The sequence below is a fragment of the Mastigoproctus giganteus genome, chromosome 11, assembly GCF_048544385.1.
Source record: "Mastigoproctus giganteus isolate SK-2022 chromosome 11, ASM4854438v1, whole genome shotgun sequence".
In the NCBI taxonomy this organism is placed as follows: domain Eukaryota; kingdom Metazoa; phylum Arthropoda; class Arachnida; order Uropygi; family Thelyphonidae; genus Mastigoproctus; species Mastigoproctus giganteus.
In genome coordinates, this window is record NC_143585.1 from 174,408,333 (window position 1) to 174,429,816 (window position 21,484).

General features: G+C 39.9%; 1 protein-coding gene across 2 annotated transcripts in view; it reads right to left on the reverse strand.

The window, feature by feature from the left end:
* Positions 1-21,484, reverse strand: part of LOC150078580 (voltage-dependent calcium channel subunit alpha-2/delta-3-like) — a 1,140,037-nt gene that overhangs the window by 877,331 nt on the left and 241,222 nt on the right. For both annotated transcript variants that reach the window (XM_090384275.1, XM_090384274.1), the window contains exon 7: positions 4,220-4,280. In XM_090384275.1, the coding sequence (XP_090240401.1) occupies positions 4,220-4,280 (61 nt within the window). The remainder of the gene's footprint in view (positions 1-4,219; positions 4,281-21,484) is intronic.

Consider the following 21,484-nt stretch of genomic DNA (forward strand, 5'->3'; position numbering starts at 1 on the left):
TAACTGATGTATGATTATGATATGTGTATATATATATATATATATATATATATATGCACATGTAGGTGAGACTAAATCATGTTGTCTTATGTATGATTTAATTATTTTGGTGTTAATATACTCATGTAAATATGTATAATAAACTGATTTTCTGATATACAACATTTTTCTGTGTCTTTTGTTGTTCTGAGCGCAAGCCTATACTACTATACTACTGCAACAGGATCTGGAAAGGATCTATCCAAGGGAATTAAATACATCTATGAGCTTTTCCCCTTGAACGTAGAATTTTCTGTGATGTCAATAGTCAGATGCGCAAGTGGGGAGTTATTGTAAAGGGAAACTAATCACAAGGGAATAGATAAAATATATGTAAATAAAAAAAAGCAAGCATTTAAATCCCCACCCCCACAAACAGCAAAGAGTTCTTTACTTATGTAAACTCTAGAAGGAAGGGGATGAATCAGATTGGTCCACTTGATATCGATGGGTCAACCGTTGATGATCCTGCTGAAGTAGCTAATAAACTAAATGAATATTTTGCATCGACATTCACACATAAGGAGTTATTCAGAAGGGGAATGCCAGAGGTGCATTCAACTCTGGCAGTAAGCTAGAGAATCTTGTAATAACTGAGAGTAAAGTGGAGGAGAAATTGTTGAAGATAAATACACGAAAGGCACCTGGGGTGGATGGGATCTATCTACTTATATTAAAGGAGGCAGCAAAGAAAGTAAGCAAACCCTTAGCCATACTTATGAGAGCTTCCTTGAACTCAGGGGAAGTACCCATGGACTGGAGATGTGCAAATGTGACCCCAATTCACAAAGGAGGATCAAAGGGCGACACATGTAATTATAGACCTGTTAGTTTAACTTCTGTTCCCGGAAAATTAATGGAGGCACGGGTTAAAGAAGCACTGCAGGATCATCTAGACAAGAATTCAGTTATAGCTCAGACACAGCATGGTTTTGTTAAGGGGAAGTCTTGCCTGACCAATTTGATTGGATACTATGATGCAGTCACAAAAGAACTGGATGCAGGGAATAACTTTGATATTATATACTTGGATCTTAGAAAGGCTTTTGATACTGTTGCACATGGAAGACTGCTGCACAAATTGGAGCAGTGTGGCACTGGAGGCAAATTGCTGCTATGGATAAAGGAGTGGTTGAGGGGGAGAAGACAGAGAGTGGTAATCAATGGACACTGCTCATCGTGGACTAATGTTATTAGTAGAGTCCCTCAGGGTTCAGTATTGGGTCCATTATTGTTTTCTGTATTTATAAATGATATTGATGATGGTATATCAAGCTTAATGTCAAAGTTTGCAGACGATATGGAGGTTGGCAGGGTTGTCAAGGACACTATACTACTGCAGGATCTGGAAAGGTTGAGCAGATGGGCTGAGAGGTGGCAAATGAAGTTTAACATTGACAAATGTAAAGTACTACATATGGGAAACAGCAACCTCAGAGCAACGTATCAACTCTGTGGTACTACACTGACAGTGGTAGAGAATGAAAGGACCTGGGGGGTGATTGTGCAGGCAGATATGAAGTTTTCTGAGCAGTGCAGATGGGCTGCAAGAGTAGCTCATGGTGTATTGTCGATGATATATAGGAATTTTTCTAGCAGGAATAAGGAGGTGATTATTTCCTTGTATAAGGCAATGGTCAGGCCACACCTAGAGTACTGTATACAGGTCTGGAGGCTTCATTTCAAGAAGGATGTAGAGATGCTGGAACGAGTACAGAGAAGGGCAACAAGATTGGTGAATGGAACAAAGGGGTGCTCTTACGAAGAAAGGCTTAAGTTTTGCAAATTACAGTGTCTGGAGACTAGGCACCAGCGAGGTGATCTGATAGAGGTGTATAAAGCCTTGAATGGTTTGAGCATGCTCAATGCTGATGGGATTCCTCCTCTTGCTCAGAATAATCACCTGAGAGGGCATAAATTCAAATTGAGGAAAGACAGATGTAGGATAGACGTGAGGAAATTTGCCTTTAGCCAGCGGGTGGTTGGTTGGTGGAACAGACTTCCATCCCTTGTCGTGGAGGTTGATAGCCTGAATAAGTTTAAGGCTCAGCTGGACAGGTATTTCGAATGAACAGAGGAGTGAAGTGGAAGTGGTTTTTTTTTTTTTTTTTTTTGGCTGATGCTGCATAAGCTTGCTTTCTTGCATCAAATGCCTGTACTAATACTAATGCTAATCATCCAAGTGTTGGAGCTATTTTTATAAATCACAGGTAGAGATTTCATGTTGACGTGCTTAAAGCACCAGGGACTTCAATTTTTACAGAAACACAATAGCTTGCCATTTTTGGTCTAGTCTGTGCACAATAACACATTAATTCTCCTTCTGTTGGGTGCCTTTTTAATATCCAGTGATTTGTCAAGGAGAAGTTTATATTACAGCACTGTGTTGTCACAGTTTTTCAATAGTTCACCTGTGAATTTGCCATCTTGAATCACATTTTGTAGAATATCAGGAAATGCTTCTGCTGCTGTATGAGTAATGTCACAATGTCATAATGCCTTGATAGCAAATAATAAGCTATTCATCTATAAAACTAATGCAGATTCACCTGGGATATCCCATGACAAGCCTTCCATCTCCAAAACTACCCTTCAGAAGCTTTAAATGTGTCATTGTCTCTATCAAGAAGCTTATGAAATTTAAGTGGCTCTGCTTTCAAAATTACCTCATTTAATAGAACTCCACTACACTTCTGTAGAAACCATCTGTATAAGCCAGGTCCATATTGCTGTTTGCACAGTCTAGCTTTCTTTCTTTGGAGGCTTACTTCATCATCTATGGAGTCAAATGAACGCAATTTTTCTTCATCTTTCATCCAACTATGGATCATTCCTTCTGGAATTCCACACTCATAAAATATACTTTTCTTCAACTGCATAATTTTTTATTTTGTTAGCAGTCACTTCAGTCCAAATGATTTAATAATTTTGCTGTGTATTTATATCTGATGCCCTAGAATTTCTTGTGTTTTGGAGAAAACTAAATCAATGCCAAACCATCCACCCTATCATAGTGCTGAAGTCCAGTCTCGTGCTTTATCCATAAACCACTTGTCAGTTTGTGTATATTTTTGTCTAGTTCATGTATAGTTTTGTCTAGTCCTTAGCAATTTTTGTTCTCCAAGTGTAACTTCTAGGCAAAGAAAGTAAAATTGTTGCTGTTTACAAAAATTTTACTTTGTAACTAATATAACACCCTTGATGAATAGTAGTCTTATTTCCCCTCCAGAGGTAGCTGTTTGTAATTAGCATTCCAGTGATATGCTATTCTGTTGCATCTCTAGCTGAGAAAGAAAGTGAGTTATGAAAAAAAAGTAGTGTGTTCAAAGAACTAGCAATGTGAAAATGCTAGTTCTTTGAACATACTTTTTTTCATAATTCGTTTTGAGGCACATGATCCTGCCAATGATATTTCCAAAACCGCTGTATTACACTGTACATGTATGGACTTTACATGTCCAAATACATAATTTTGGACATGTAAAGTTTTTTAATGGACTTTTTAAATATATTTAAAAAATTAAATATTAAATTAAATAATTAATGGACTGCCTAAAGCTAACAAATATTGCACTAAAACTACATTTAATCTATGAATTTCTTTTTTACATATGAATCATATGAAAAAAATAATGACAATAATTGCCAGGTTTCTATTTGTCCAATTTTAATGAAATTTCTGATGGCTGAACAAATCTTTCTGAAAAAAACTAAATATAAAATATCACAAAAATCTACCCACAGGGAGTCAAATTGTTACATGTGAAAGGACAGATTTATTATTATTATTATTATTAATAGCCATATGGTGCAAGGAAGCCTGAGGCTTATGCTGCACCAGGAAAAAAAAAAGTTCCCAAGTTACCCTGAGAGAGAGAGAGAGAGAGAGAGAGAGAGACAAAAGTAGAAGGGAATCACCAAGAAAGAGAAGAATGATGATATCCAGCTCGGGACCCTGGGTGTGCCAAACCCATACTCACCAGATGTGAGCCCCCGGGGCAGATGGACAGACAGACAAACATGATGAAGACAATAGGCACTGACACACACAAAAAGGCACCTAAAAAACAAAATGTTTCATTTTTTTCCTGTAGCCTTCAGAATTTAAGAGTAATACATTGTAAAAATCCACTTATTATTTAAACAAAATTATTTAAACTTTAAAACCTTATTTCCTTACCACTGTCGAATGCGACAATCATAGAAATCTGGTCCCTTTCCAGCTTTTTGCCATACATTAGCTAAAAATTAAAATTAAAGTGATATTAAAGAGATTTAAATGCTACAAAACTACATTTGAAAGCAAAAAAAAATCATAATTTTCTGAATTTACAAAATGTTTAAAGGAATATAAGTAAATAGTATCAATTAATAATAATTCTCAAAGAAATGCTTGAAAATATAATAAAAGTAATGAGAGGCACACCATCCACACAACATGCAGTATATGTGCACCTAACATATACCTTTACATGCCCACCTTGTCTCTTTGAACAGCCACTTATGTGAGTGACATATTGTAAGACTGGTCTCTTAGCTATCAATCAGCCAGTGGCATTCACCAGGAAGGTCATTGGCTGAACCCCCACTGATGTCATGAGAAGGCGGAACATCTATAAAATAAATAATACTCTATTATCAGCTACCCTCAACCACCTTGGAATCTTGAAGAGCAAGCCCATGAGTTTAGGAATGACAGATAAAGATAACAGCAAAAGAGTGAGAGGGGTACAATGCAACCCTGATAGAAATGGAAATCCTATTATATCACTTATACAGTTTACCTTATTTCCCTGATCACATACCCATAAGAATGGAAGGTGGTGAGAAAGAAGTTTCATTGAAGGATGCTCATCAATAATCAGAACTTGCACTTCACTTTTTCAAGCACATCCTAACTGCAAAAGTTAATTAACCAACATACCTTCTTAATTCTCTTTTAAAATATGCTTTGCTATTAAACAGTGCATTTTGACAGATTATATTATAAAGTCTGAAACAAATACCCCTGTCTATGGTTATGAAAATATGTACACATATGCATAGAAACCATACATGAATACCACAATATGGGTGTAATTACCATAAAAGTTAATAATAATAAAAAATTAGGAAAAGAAAGAAAAATAAAAGAATAGATAATCACAAACGTAAGTGGCGGCATAAAGCAATATCCAACAACTCGTCATGCAAAATATAAGAGGATAAAAAAAAAGAAAGAAAGAGAGGAAGTGGAAAAAGAGCAAATAAATAAATAAATAAATTACGAAGACAAAAGAGGATATAGAAGAAATGTGGTAGACATATGTGTTAAAAATTTTTTATAAAAGTATTAAATAAAGGGCATAAACAGCCAAAATTATAAGCCAATAAATAATAAATTTAAACCACCGTCTTGATAACTGCTGAGGCCAAAAAATGTGAAATATTACTAAAAAAAAAACACAAGAAACAAACCACAAAAGAAAATAGAGATAAAACAAAAACACAAAGAATATATACTAACAACAATTGCATCTGTTCACCTCAGAGAGCCACTGGATACAACAGTGGCAAAAATTACTGTATTTGAACATAATGCAAATTACTTAATAAATAAATAAAATAAATAAATTTTCTGTTTATACTCTGGCATGACAACCAAGTCTATTGCAAGAATATTTGCTGATGCTATCGAGGCAGTGTTAGGTGGGTCGGAAACCTGCTAGCTTGGGGGGATACAAGGACTAATAGATTAACAGTAGCCACTGGCAGAGGTGAAAGTGATTCTTGCACTGCTTCTATTGGAATGAGCAGCAGCCTGGAAAACAAGCTGCAGAATATTTCAGAGACTGCTGGGAGTCATTGTGGTACAAGTAAACACATGGGTTGTGTTAGGGTAGCTAAGAATAGGAACAGGTGCATATATACTTGCGTGTACACCAATGCTAGGAGTTTAGTAAATAAATTTGATGAATTTGAGGTATTGCTCAAAAAGTCAAAGGCAGATATTGTTGAGATATCAGAAATGTGGTGTCACACAGATATAAGGAATGCAGAACAGGAATTTGGGGAGTACAATGTGTGCAGAAAGGATAGACAGGATAGGAGGGGAGGAGGGATTATGCTATTAGTTAAGAAACACATAAAATCCAAGGAAGTGAAGCCAATCGACATCGCTGAACAGTGCAGTGTTGAGTCAGTTTGGTGTGACATAAGCATTGGGAGATCAAAATTGAGAGTAGGAGTGTGCTATAGGCTTAATGACTCTGATGAGTATAATAAGAAACTGTACAGTGAAATAGTGTGGGCCAGTAAATCAGAGAGTTTTATAATCGTGGATTTTAATTTCCCAGATATTTACTGGAATTTGTGGGTTGGTCACTCATACACTAGCAAGGCCTTTGTGGATTTATTGGATGATTGTTTTCTACATCAGCATTTTCGGAAGGCAACTAGAGGGAGTAATACTCTTGATCTGATTATCAGAAGTGATTCTTCATGCATTAAGAATCTGCAGATAAAGGAACCACTAGGTGGCAGTGATCACAGTGTGCTGAAGTGGGATTTACTAAGAGAGGTAACTACCATCAGGGGTAAAGGGAAGGGTTTTTCCTTTCGTAAAGGCGACTACGATGGTCTCAGACAGTATTTAAATTCTATACAGTGGGACCAACTGATGATGTTACCAACAGCAAATTCAAAATGAGACGGATTCAAAGAACTTATCTTGGAAGCTACTAGGCTTTACATACCAACTAAGAAATATTGTTCAAGGTTTAGGCCTAAATGGATGTCAGATGAACTAATGAGACATTTGGCAGAGAAGAAAAATGCATGGGATACATATAAATTAATGGGTGACATGGAAGCCTATGATAGATATAAGCTGGTCTGTAACCAAGTCACAAAGGAGATTAGGCAGGCAAATCCAGATTATGAGAAATCATTGGCAAAGGATGCAAAGAAAAACAGAAAAGAGTTCTTTACCTATGTAAACTCTAGAAGGAAAGGAATCAATCAGATTGGTCCACTGGATATTGATGGTTCAACAGTTGAGGATCCTGCTCAGGTTGCTAACGAACTAAACGAGTATTTTCCATCTACATTCACACATGATGAGTTATTCAGGAAGGGGGAATGCAAGAGGTGAAGTAAACTCTGACAGTGAGCTAGACGATTTTGTAATAACTGAGGGGAAAGTGGAGGAGAAATTGTTGAGGATAAACATAAAAAAGTCACCCGGGGTGGATGGGATCTATCCACTTATATTAATGGAGACAGCAAAGGAAGTAAGCAAACCCTCAGCCATAATTATGAGAGCTTCTTTGGACTCACGGGAGGTACCCATGAAAACAGGTACCCATCTGGAAAGGTTGAGCAGATGGGCTGGGAGGTGGCAAATGAAGTTTAACATTGACAAATGTAAAATACTACATATGGGAAACAGTAACCCCAGAGCAACATATCAACTCTGTGGTACTACACTGACAGTGGTAGAGAATGAAAAGGACCTGGGGGTAATTGTGCAGGCATATATGAAGCTCTCTGAGCAGTACAGATGGGCTGAAAGAGTAGCTCATGGTGTTTTGTCAATGATATACAGGAATTTTTCTACCAGGGATAAGGAGGTGACAATTCCCTTGTATAAGGTAATGGACAGGCCACACCTTGAGTACTGTATACAGGTCTGGAGGCCTCATTTCAAGAAGGATGTAGAGCTGCTGGAACAAGTACAGAGAAGGGCAACAAGATTAGTGAATGGAACAAAGGGTTGCTCTTATGAAGTATGGCTTAAGTTTTGCAAATTACAGTGTCTGGTGACTAGGCACCAGCGAGGTGATCTGATAGAGGTGTATAAAGTCTTGAATGGTTTGAGCATGCTCAATGCCAATGGGATTCTTCCTCTTGTTCAGAATAATCACCTGAGAGGGCATAAATTCAAATTGAGGAAAGACTGATGTAGGATAGATGTGCGGAAATTTGCCTTTAGCCATCGGGTAGTTGGTTAGTGGAACAGACTTCCATCCCTTTTTGTGGAAGTTGATAGCCTAAATAAATTTAAGGCTCAGCTGGACAGGTATTTCGAAAAAGCGGAGGGGTGAAATGGAAGTGTTTTTTTTTTGTTTTTTTTTTTCCGGCTGATGCTGCATAAGATTGCTTTCTTGCATCATATGCCTCTACTAATGGTAAGTCAGTAGACTTTACAATAAATCGCCGATTCAAATATTTATCGTATTTAGTAGTCACGGGCTTGAACCCCGGTCCTCTCAAGGAACGCGTGCTATGCACTCTTGCCCCTGACTACTCGGCTACAGATGGAGACAAACATTAAATAAAACATCAGCCCACCAAAGGAATAAAATCACATCATGGAGGCCCTAAGGCAGTAACAAGGATGGGATACACTTAAATAGAAAAGGGTGCAAGAATATTTGCTGATGCCTTCGAGGCAGAGTTAGGTGGTTCGAAAAACTGCTAGCTTGGTGGGATACACAGAATAATAGATTAACAATAGCCACTGGCAGAGATAAAAGTGATTCTTGCACTACTTCTGTTGAAATTGACGTTGTAGAGCAGATATCATCTTTTAAGGGCACAAAAGGTGATATAGTTGTTCACGTTGGCACTAATGATATTAAGAGTAGGAGACCAGCGGAATTACTTAACAAGTACAGGTCACTGTTGAAAAAAAGCTGTGAAGTAGGGCTGAATTTGAAAGTGTCTGCAATTCTGCCCAGACACGATAGGAGGGAGTATATGATGAGAGCCTTGTTGATCAATTCGGCCCTGGAAAGATTGTGCAAGGCTGAAGGGGTAGAATTTTTTTCAGCCTGGACTGTACTTGTTAACAGGAGAGATTGCTTCTACAGGGATGGGATACACTTAAATACAAAGGGTGCAAGAATATTTGCTGATGCTATCGAGGCAGTGTTAGGTGGGTCGGAAAACTGCTAGCTTGGGGGGAAACAAAGACCAATAGATTGATAGTAGCCACTGGCAGAGGTGAAAGAGATTCTTGCCCTGCTTCTATTAGAATGAGCAGAAGCCTGAAAAACAAGATGCATGGTATTTCAGAGACTGCTGGGAGCCATTGCGGTACAAGTAAACACATGGGTTGTGTTAGGGTAGCTAAGAATAGAAACAGGTGCAGGTATACTTGCGTGTACACCAATGCTAGGAGTTTAGTAAATAAATTTGATGAATTTGAGGTATTGCTCAAAACATCAAAGGCAGATATTGTTGGGATATCAGAGACGTGGTGTCACACAGATATAAGGAATGCAGAACTGGAATTTGGGGAGTACAACGTCTACAGAAAGGATAGACAGGATAGGAAGGGAGGAGGGGTTATGCTATTAGTTAAAAAACACATAAAATCCAAGGAAGTGAAGCCAGTTTACATCGCTGGACAGTGCAGTGTTGAGTCAGTTTGGTGTGACATAAGCATAGGTAAATCAAAATTGAGAGTAGGAGTGTGCTATAGGCCTAATGACTCTGATGAGTATAATAAGATACTGTACAGGGAAATAGAGTGGGCCAGTAAATCAGAGAGTCTTATAATGGGGGATTTTAATTTCCCAGATATTGACTGGAATTTGTGGGTTGGTCACTCACACACTAGCAAGGCTTTTGTGGATTTATTGGATGATTGTTTTCTACACCAGCATGTTCGGGAGGCAACTAGAGGGAGTAATACTCTTGATCTGATTATCAGTAGTGATTCTTCATGCATTAGGAATCTGCAGATAAATGAACCACTGGGTGGCAGTGATCACAGTGTGCTGAAGTGGGATTTACTCAAGGAGGTAACTACCATCAGAGGTAAAGGGAAGGGTTTTTGCTTTCGTAAAGGAGACTATGCTGGTCTGAGACAGTATTTAAATTCTATACAGTGGGACCAACTGATGATGTTACCAACAGCAAATTCAAAATGGGAAGCATTCAAGGAACTAATCTTGGAAGCTACCCGGCTTTACATACCAACCAAGAAATATTGTTCAAGGTTCAGGCCTAAATGGTTGTCAGATGAACTAATGAGACATATGGCAGAGAAGAAAAATGCATGGGATACATACAAATTAATGGGTGACGTGGAAGCCTATGATAGATATAAGTTGGTCTGTAACCAAGTCACAAAGGAGATTAGGCAGGCAAAGGCAGATTATGAGAAATCCTTGGCAAAGGATGCAAAGAAAAACAGAAAAGAGTTCTTTACCTATTTAAACTCAAGAAGGAAAGGGATGAATCAGATTGGTCCACTGGATGTTGATGGTTCAACAGTTGAGGATCCAGCTCAGGTGGCTAACAATCTAAACGAGTATTTTGCATCTACATTCACACATGAGGAGTTATTCAAGAAGGGGAATGTCGTAGGTGAAGTAAACATTGGCAGTGAGCTAGATGATTTTCTAATAACTGAGAGGAAAGTGGAGGAGAAATTGTTGAGGATAAACATAAAAAAGGCACCCGGGGTGGATGGGATCTATCCAGTTATATTAAAGGAGGCAGCAAAGGAAGTAAGCAAACCCCTAGCCATAATTATGAGAGCTTCTTTGGACTCAGGGGAGGTACCCATGGACTGGAGATGTGCAAATGTAACCCCAATTCACAAAGGAGGATCAAAGGTTGACACAAGTAATTATAGACCTGTTAGTTTAACTTCGGTTCCAGGAAAATTAATGGAGGCACTGGTTAAAGAAGCACTGCAGGATCATCTGGACAAGAATTCAGTTATAGCTCAGACACAGCATGGGTTTGTTAAGGGCAGGTCTTGTCTGACCAATTTGATTGGATACTATGATGTAGTCACAAAAGAACTGGATGCAGGGAATAACTTTGATATTATATATTTGGATCTTAGAAAGGCTTTTGATACTGTTGCGCATGGAAGACTGCTGCACAAATTGGAGAAGTGTGGCATTCGAGGCAAATTGCTGCTATGGATAAAGGGATGGTTGAGTGGCAGAAGACAGAGAGTGGTAATCAATGGACACTGCTCAACGTGGACTAATGTTATTAGTGGAGTTCCTCAGGGTTCAGTGTTGGGTCCATTGTTGTTTTCTGTATTTATAAATGATATTGATGATGGTGTATCAGGCTTAATGTCCAAGTTTGCAGACGATACAAAGTTTGGCAGGGTTGTTAAGGACACTACTGATACTATGCTGCTGCAACAGGATCTGGAAAGGTTGAGCAGATGGGCTGAGAGGTGGCAAATGAAGTTTAACATTGACAAATGTAAAGTACTACATATGGGAAACAGTAACCCCAGATCAACGTATCAACTCTGTGGTACTACACTGACAGTGGTAGAGAATGAAAAGGACCTGGGGGTAATTGTGCAGGCAGATATGAAGTTCTCTGAGCAGTGCAGACGAGCTGCAAGAGTAGCTCATGGTGTCTTGTCAATGATATACAGGAATTTTTCTAGCAGGGACAGGGATGTGATTATTCCCTTGTATAAGGCATTGGTCAGGCCACACCTTGAGTACTGTATACAGGTCTGCAGGCCTCATTTCAAGAAGGATGTAGAGCTGCTGGAACGAGTACAGAGAAGGGCAACAAGATTAGTGAATGGAACAAAGGGTTGCTCTTACGAAGAAAGGCTTAAGTTTTGCAAATTACAGAGCCTGGAGACTAGGCATCGCCGAGGTGATCTGATAGAGGTGTACAAGGCTTTGAATGGCTTGAGCATGCTCAATGCCGATGGAATTCTTCCTCTTGCTCAGAATAATCACCTGAGAGGGCATAAATTCAAATTGAGGAAGGACGGATGTCGGATAGATGTGCGGAAATTCGCCTTTAGCCAGCGGGCAGTTGGTTTGTGGAATAGACTTCCATCGCTTGTTGTTGAAGTTGATAGCCTAAACAAATTTAAAGCTCAGCTGGACAGGTATTTCGAACGAATTGAGGGGTGAAATGGGAGTAGTGGTTGTTTTTTTTTTCTTTTTTTTTGGCTGATGCTGAATAAGCTTGCTTTCTTGCATCATATGCCTCTACTAATGCTAATGCTAATGCTAATGCTAAATGCAATTGAGCAGCAGCCAGGAAAGCAGACCAATGGGAATTTCCAGGACTGCTGGGAGTTATAGTGGAACAAGTAAATACATGGGCTGTGTTAGGGTAACTAAGAGTAGAAACAGGTTCATGTATATTTGCATGTACACCAGTGCTAAGAGTATAGTTAATAAATTCAATGAGCTTGAAGTGCTAGTCAAGACATCAAAGGCAGATATTGTTGGCATATCAGAGACAAGATGTCACACAGACATAAGCAGTGCAGAACTGGAATTTGGGAAGTACAATGTGTACAGAAAGGTTGGTTAGACAGGACAGGAAGGGAGGAGGGGGTTATGCTGTTAGTTAAGAAACACATAAAATCTGTTGAGTCTGTTTGGTGTGACATAAGCATTGGGAAAGGAAAAATGAGAGAAGGAAATAGAGTGGGGCAGTAAATTAGAGTGTCTTATAATGGGGTATTTTAATTTCCCAGATACTGACTGGAATTTGTGGGAGGACACTCACACACTAGCAAGGGTTTTGTGGATTTATTGGATGATTGTTTTCTACAGCAGCATGTTCGGGAGGCAACTAGAGGGAGTAATGCTCTTGATCTGATTATCAGTAATGATTCTTCATGCATCAAGAATCTCAAGATAAAGGAACCACTAGGTGGCACTGATCACAGCGTGCTGAAATGGGATTTGCTCAAAGTGGTAACTACCATCACAGGTAAAGGGAAGGGGTATTGCTTTCTTAAAGGTGACTACGGTGGTCTGAGACAGTATTTAAATTCCATACGGCGGAACTAACTGATGTTACCAACAGCAAATTCAAAATGGGAAACATTCAAAGAATTAATCTTGGAATTTACTAGGCTTGGAAGCTACTAGGCTTTTCATACCAACAAAGAAATTTTGTTCAAGAATTAGACCTAAATGGATGTCAGATGAACTAATTAGACATGTGACAGAGAAGAAAATACAATGGACCCATATACATTAACATGTGACACAGAAGCCTATGATAGATATAAGCTGCTCTGTAACCAAGTTAAAAAGGAGGTTAGGCACGCAAAGGCAGATTATGAAAAATCTTTGGCAAAGGATAAAAAGAAAAACAGCAAAGAGTTCTTTACTTATGTAAACTCTAGAAGGAAGGGGATGAATCAGATTGGTCCACTTGATATCGATGGGTCAACTGTTGATGATCCTGCTCAGGTAGCTAACAAACTAAATGAATATTTTGCATCGACATTCACACATGAGGAGTTATTCAGGGAGGGGAATACCAGAGGTGTATTCAACACTGTCAGTAAGCTAGATAATCTTGTAATAACTGAGAGTAAAGTGCAGGAGAAATTGTTGAAGATAAACACAAGAAAGGCACCTGGGGTGAATGGGATCTATCCAGTTATATTAAAGGAGGCAGCAAAGGAAATAAGCAAACCCTTAGCCATAATTATGACAGCTTCCTTGGACTCAGGGAAGGTACCCTTAGACTGGAGGTGTACAAATGTGATCCCAATTCACAAAGGAGGATCACAAGGAAGGCTGAAACAAGTAATTATAGACCTGTGAGTTTAACTTCTGTTCCAGGAAATTTAATGCAGGCATTGGTTAAAGAAGCACTGTAGGATCATCTAATCAAGACTTCGGTTAAAGTGCACACACAGCATGGTTTTCGTCAAGGGAAAGTCCTGCCTGACCAATTTGATTGGATACTATGATGCAGTTACAAAAGAACTGGATGCAGGGAATAACTTTGATATTATATATTTGGAACTTAGAGAGGCTTTTGATACTGTTGCACATGGAAGATTGCTGCAAAAATTGGAGCAGTGTGGCATTGGAGGCAAATTGCTGCTAGGGATAAAGGAATTGTTGAGTGGGAGAAGACAGAGAGTGGTAATCAATTGACACTGCTCATCGTGGACCAATATTATTAGTGTAGTCCCTCAGGGTTCAGTGTTGGGTACATTATTTTTTTCTGTATTTATAAATGACATTGATGATGGTATATCAAGCTTAATGTCCAAGTTTGCAGACTATACAAAGGTTGGCAGGGTTGTTAAGAACATTACTTACGCTACGGTGTTGCAATAGGATCTGGAAAGGTTGAGCAGATGGGCTGAGAGCTGGCAAATAAAGTTTAACATTGACAAATGTAAAGTACTACACATGGGAATCAGCAACCCCAGAGAAACCTATCAACTCTGTGGTACTACACTGACAGTGGTAGAAAATGAAAAGGACCGCGGGGTAATTATGCAGGCAGATATCAAATTCTCTGAGCAGTGCAGACGAGCTGCAAGAGTAGCTCATGGTGTCTTGTCAATGATATACAGGAATTTTTGTAGCAGGGATAAGGAGGTGATTATTCCCTCGTATAAGACAATAGTCAGGCCACACCTTGAGTACTGTATACAGGTCTGGAGGCCTCATTTCAAGAAGGACGTAGAGCTGCTGGAACGAGTACAGAGAAGAGCAACAAGATTAGTGAATGGAAGAAAGGGTTGCTCCTTCATCTACCTTCACCCATAAGGAGTTATTAAGGGAGGGGAATGCCAGAGGTGAGTCTAACTCTGGCAGGGAGCTAGATTATTTTGTAATAACTGAGAGGAAAGTGGAGGAGAAATTGTTAAAGAGATAAATAAAAAAAAGGCACCCAGGGTGGATGGGATCTATCCAGTTATATTAAAGGAGGCAGCAAAGGAAGTAAGCACACACCCTTGGCCATAATTATGACAGCTTTTTTGGACTCAGGGGATTGGTGATGTGAAAATGTGACCCCAATTCACAAAGGAGCATCAAAGGGCAACAAAAATGATTATAGACCTGTTAGTTTAACTTGAGTTCCAGGAAAATCAACGGAGGCACTGGTTAAAGAAGCACTGCAGGATCATCTAGACAAGACCTCAGCAGCAGCTCGGACACAGCATGGTTTTTGTTAAGGGAAAGTCCCGCCCGACCAATTCGATTGGACACCACGATGTGATCACAAAGCAACTGGATGGAGGGATTAACTTAGATATCACATACTTGGATCACAGAAAGGCCCTTGACACCGTTGCACATGGAAGACCGCTGCACAAATTGGGGCAGTGCAGCACTAGAGGCAAATTGCAGCCATGGACACAGGGATGGCTGAGCGGGAGCAGACAGAGTGTTAATCAATGGACACTGCGCAACGTGGACTAATGTTATTAGTGAAGTCCCTCTGGGTTCAGTGTTGGGTCCATTGTTTGTTTCTGTATCTATAAATGACACTGATGACGGTTTATGAAGCTCAATGTCCAAGTTTGCAGACGATACGAAGATTGGCAGGGCCGTCAAGGACATCAATGATAGCACGCTGCTGCAACAGGATCCAGAAGAGATGAGCAGATGGGCTGAGAGGCGGCAAATGAAGTCCAACATCGACAAATGCAAAGCACTACATATTGGATGCAGCAAGCCCATAGTGATGTATCAACTATGTGGTACCACCCTGACAGTGGTAGAGAACAAAATATGACCCGGGGGCAATTGTGCAGGCAGACACGAAGCCCTGTGAGCAATGCAGACAGTCCGCAACAGCAGCCCATAGTATCCTGTCAATGACATACAGGAACCTCTCCAGCAGAGACGAGGAGGTGATTATCCCCTTGTATAAGGCAATGGTCAGGCCACACCTGCAGTACTGTATACAGGTCTGGAGGCCTCATTTCAAGAAGGATGTAGAGCTACTGGAACGAGTACAGAGAAGGGCAACAAGATTAGTGAATGGAACAAAGGGGTGCTCTTACGAAGAAAGGCTTAAGTTTTGCAAATTACAGTGTCTGGAGACTAGGCACCAGCGAGGTGATCTGATAGAGGTGTATAAAGCCTTGAATGGTTTAAGCATGCTCAATGCTGATGGGATTCTTCCTCTAGCTCAGAAAAATCACCTGAGAGGGCATAAATTGAAATTGAGGAAAGACAGATGTAGGATAGACGTGCAGAAATTTGCCTTTAGCCAGCGGGTGGTTGGTTGGTGGAACAGAGTTCCATCCCTTGTAGTGGAGGTTGATAGCCTAAATAAGTTTAAGGCTCAGCTGGACAGGTATTTGGAACGAACAGAGGGGTGAAGTGGAAGTGGTTTTTTTTTTTTTTTTTTGGCTGATGCTGAATAAGCTTGCTTTCTTGCATCAAATGCCTCTGCTAATGCTAATGCTAACTTCATGTCTGACTCTATCGTAACACCCAAGTCCCTTTCCTCCACTACTGGATTTAGTTGAACTCCATCAAGTGTATAAGTTATTTTGGGGTTACTGTTCCCCAGGTGCAATACCTTACACTTTGTTGGATTAAAGCATAGTTGCCATTTTTTCTGACCATCCCTAAAGTCTATCTCGGTCACTCTGAAGAAGCTGCACTTGGAGGTGATCATTAACTACTTTACCAATCTTTACATTAGCATTAGCATTAGAAGAGGCATTTGATGCAAGAAAGCAAGCTTATGCAGCATCAGCCAAAAAAAAAAAAAAAACCCACTTCCACTTCACCCCTCTGTTCGTTCAAAATACCTGTCCAGCTGAGCCTTAAACTTATTTAGGCTATCAACCTCCACCACAAGGGATGGAAGTCTGTTCCACCAACCAACCACCCGCTGGCTAAAGGCAAATTTCCGCACGTCTATCCTACATCTGTCTTTCCTCAATTTCAATTTATGCCCTCTCAGGTGATTTTTCTGAGCTAGAGGAAGAATCCCATCAGCATTGAGCATGCTTAAACCATTCAAGGCTTTATACACCTCTATCAGATCACCTCGCTGGTGCCTAGACTCCAGACACTGTAATTTGCAAAACTTAAGCCTTTCTTCGTAAGAGCACCCCTTTGTTCCATTCACTAATCTTGTTGCCCTTCTCTGTACTCGTTCCAGCAGCTCTACATCCTTCTTGAAATGAGGCCTCCAGACCTGTATACAGTCAGTACTCTAGGTGTGGCCTGACCACTGCCTTATACAATGGAATAATCACCTCCTTATCCCTGCTGGAAAAATTCCTGTATATCATTGACAATACTCCATGAGCTACTCTTGGAGCCCGTCTGCACTGCTCAGAGAACTTCATATCTGCCTGCACAACCACCCCCAAGTCCCTTTCATTCTCTACCACTGTCAGTGTAGTACCACAGAGTTGATATGTTGCTCTGGGGTTGCTGTTTCACATGTGTAGTACTTTACATTTGTCAATGTTAAACTTCATTTGCCACCTCTCAGCCCATCTGCTCAACCTTTCCAGATCCTGTTGCAGCAGCATAGTGTCAGTAGTGTCCTTGACAACCCTGCCAACCTTTGTATCATCTGCAAACTTGGACATTAAGCTTGATATACCATCATCAATATCATTTATAAATACAGAAAACAATAATGGACCCAACACTGAGCCCTGAGGGACTCCACTAATAACATTAGTCCACGATGAGCAGTGTCCATTGATTACCACTCTCTGTCTTCTCCCTCTCAACCACCCCTTTATCCATAGCAGCAATTTGCCTCCAATGTCACACTGCTCCGATTTGTGTAGCAGTCTTCCATGTGCAACAGTATCAAAAGCCTTTCTAAGATCCAAGTATATAATATCAAAGTTATTCCCTGCATCCAGTTCTTTTGTGACTGCATCATAATATCCAATCAAGTTGGTCAGGCAAGACTTCCCCTTAACAAAACCATGCTGTGTCTGAGCTATAACTGAAGTCTTGTCTAAATGATCCTGCAGTGCTTCTTTAACCAGTGGCTCCATTAATTTTCCTGGAACAGAAGTTAAGCTCACAGGTCTATAATTACTTGTGTCAGCCTTTGATCCTCCTTTGTGAATTGGGGTCACATTTGCACATTTCCAGTCTATGGGTACCTCCCCTGAGTCCAAGGAAGCTCTCATAATTATGGCTAAGGGTTTGATTACTTCCTTTGCTGCCTCCTTTAATATAACTGGATAGATCCCATCCACCCCAGGTGCCTTTCTTGTGTTTATCTTCAACAGTTTCTCCTCCACTTTACTCCCAGTTATTTCAAGATTCTGTAGCTTACTGCTAGAGTTGAATACACCTCTGGCATTCCCCTTGCTGAATAACTCCTCATGTGTGAATGTCGATGCAAAATATTCATTTAGTTTGTTAGCTACCTGAGCAGGATCATCAACAGTTGACCCATCAATATCAAGTGGACCAATCTGATTCATCCCCTTCCTTCTAGAGTTTACATAAGTAAAGAACTCTTTGCTGTTTTTCTTTGCATCCCTTGCCAAGGATTTCTCGTCATCTGCCTTCGCCTGCCTAATCTCCTTTGTAACTTGGTTGCATATCAACTTGTATCTATCATAGGCTTCTGCGTCATGTGTTAATTTGTAAGTATCCCATGCATTTTTCTTCTCTGCCATATGCCTCATTAGTTCATCTGACATCCATTTTAGCCTAAACCTTGAACAATATTTCTTAGCTGGTATGTAAAGCCTAGTAGCTTCCAAGATAAGTTCTTTGAATGCTTTCCATTTTGAATTTGCTGTTGGTAACATCATCACTTGGTCCCACTGTATAGAATTTAAATACTGTCTCAGTCCATCGTAGTCGCCCTTACGGAAGCAATAACCCTTCCCTTTACCCCTAATGGTAGTTACCTCTTTGAGTAAATCCCACTTCAGCACACTGTGATCACTGCCACCTAGTGGTTCATTTATCTGCAGATTCTTAATGCATGAAGAATCACTGCTGATAATCAAATCAAGAATATTACTCCCTCTAGTTGCCTCCCGAACATGCTGATGTAGAAAACAATCATCCAATAAATCCACAAAAGCCCTGCTAGTGTGTGAGTAACCAGCCCCCAAATTCCAGTCAATATCTGGGAAATTAAAATCTCCCATTATAAGACTCTCTGATTTACTGGCCCACTCTATTTCCCTGTACAGTTCCTTATTATACTCATCAGAGTCATTAAGCCTATAGCACACTCCTACTCTCAATTTTGATCTCCCAATGCTTATGTCACACCAAACTGACTCAACACTGCACTGTCCAGCGATGTCGACTGGCTTCACTTCCTTGGTTTTTATGTGTTTCTTAACTAATAGCATAATCCCTCCCCTCTTCCTATCCTGTCTATCCTTTCTGTAGATGTTGTACTCCCCAAATTGCAGTTCTGCATCCCTTATATCTGTGTGACACCACGTCTCTGATATCCCAACAATATCTGCCTTTGATGTTTTGAGCAATACCTCAAATTCATCAAATTTATTTACTAAACTCCTAGCATTGGTGTACACGCAAGTATACCTGCACCTGTTTCTATTCTTAGCTACCCTAACACAACCCATGTGTTTACTTGTACCGCAATGGCTCCCAGCAGTCTCTGAAATACCATGCATCTTGTTTTTCAGGCTTCTGCTCATTCTAATAGAAGCAGGGCAAGAATCTCTTTCACCTCTGCCAGTGGCTACTATCAATCTATTGGTCTTTGTTTCCCCCCAAGCTAGCAGTTTTCCGACCCACCTAACACTGCCTCGATAGCATCAGCAAATATTCTTGCACCCTTTGTATTTAAGTGTATCCCATCCCTGTAGAAGCAATCTCTCCTGTTAACAAGTACAGTCCAGGCTGAAAAAAATTCTATCCCTTGAGCCTTGCACAATCTTTCCAGGGCCGAATTGATCGACAAGGCTCTCATCATATACTCCCTCCTATCGTGTCTGGGCAGAATTGCAGACACTTTCAAATTCAATCCTAACATCATCTGCAAATTTAGACATCACATCCTCTACCCCGTCTTCATCAATGTCACCTATGAAAATCGAAAACAACAGTGATCCTAATACTGATCCTTGGGGAACCCTGCTTCTTACATCAACCCAATTTGTGGAATAACCATTTATCACACCTCTGCCTCCTGCTCCGAAGTCATCCAGCTATTCGTCTAAGAATTTTCTCTGTAATTCACACCTGCTCCAGCCAGGTTTTGAAGTGAGAGGGAGAGCAAAGGGATAAAATAGGCAGCAACTGTTTGTTTGAATGTCACCTTGGGAGAAGGTACCAAATAGAACAAAATTTATGATAGAGAGAGCATTTGCTTCCCCCCCCCCCCCCCCCCCCCCCCCCCGGCTATGCCACTTGTTCCAGTTTATAAAGTAACCACTCATGTGAAACTGAGTCCAAGACATTGCTGAAATCCAAATAAATGATGTCAAAATTATTCTCTAAATCCAGCTCTTGAATGACCCTGTCAAAATAGCTAACCAGGTTTGTTAAACATGATTTTCCCTTTAATGTGTCCTCAATAATACTGGCAAAAACTCTTTCACCACCTTTGTTTAAATATAACCCATCTCTACCAAACAGATTCCTTCTACCGACAAGTGCAGGCCAAGCTGATAGAAATTTCCCCCAAAAGCCTTGCCGAATCCTTCAAGTCTTGAGTTAATCCACAAGGCTTTCAACATATGATCCCGCCTATCATGCCTGGGTAGAATTGCAGACACACCAACATTTTGACCTAACTCAATGACTGAAGAAATGACTCTGTGAGTCATTTCTTCAGCATGGTACAATATTTGTCTAACAAATCATCAGATCTTGTATGCTTAATGTCATTAGTCCTCACATGAATAATAATATTCTCTTTACCCCCCCCCCTTAAATCTGACAGTCTGTTGGTGACATCATTAATAGTTGCTCGCAGCAGACATAAAATGGTTCTAGGTCCACCTATCCTTATTACAAAAAATATTTCCCATTTCCCTGACATGGGAGTCGCCTAACAGAACTAAGTCCTTTTGAACCAGAGTAGTTTGCAATTTGTTATTCTGTTCTGGGGCCCCGAATCGGGAGTACATCACTTGGTAGGTTACTGGAGTCTTGAGTACCTGACTAGCTCCCAGTTACATTATTCTCAAGGGCAAGCACCTGTTTTTCAGGTGCTTGCCCTTTCAAATTGTTCTAGCAATGCACGAAATTTTAACTTAAGTTGGTACACTCCATACAATGGGAACAAAGAAAAGAATCGCCATGTGTACTATGATTATCCATTAGGTCGACCTTGGAATATATGCTACAGGTTTTGCAAAGGATAAAATCGTGATTCACTTGGTAATCACCATCGGCTATTTCTGTGAGTCATGATACCCTCTGACAAAATGTTCCATGCTGATCTTGTAACAACCATTGTAAAATTTACTAAATATCAATAAAAGAAACTTTCAAAAAAATTATATTTATAACATTATAAAAATAAATCTATCACAGGGGAAAAAAAAAAACACTTATCAAAATAAACTTTACAATAATCTAAATAAATAATTTAAAAGCAATATTCCAAACACTAAAACCTCCTCTACTCTTCTGTAATCATTATGAAGAGCACCACCAAGGCACGTCCGCCACAAATTGCCAACGGTCAAAATCCCATTTACAAATTGATCATTGTGAAATATACAGTCTTCATCTACTTGTTA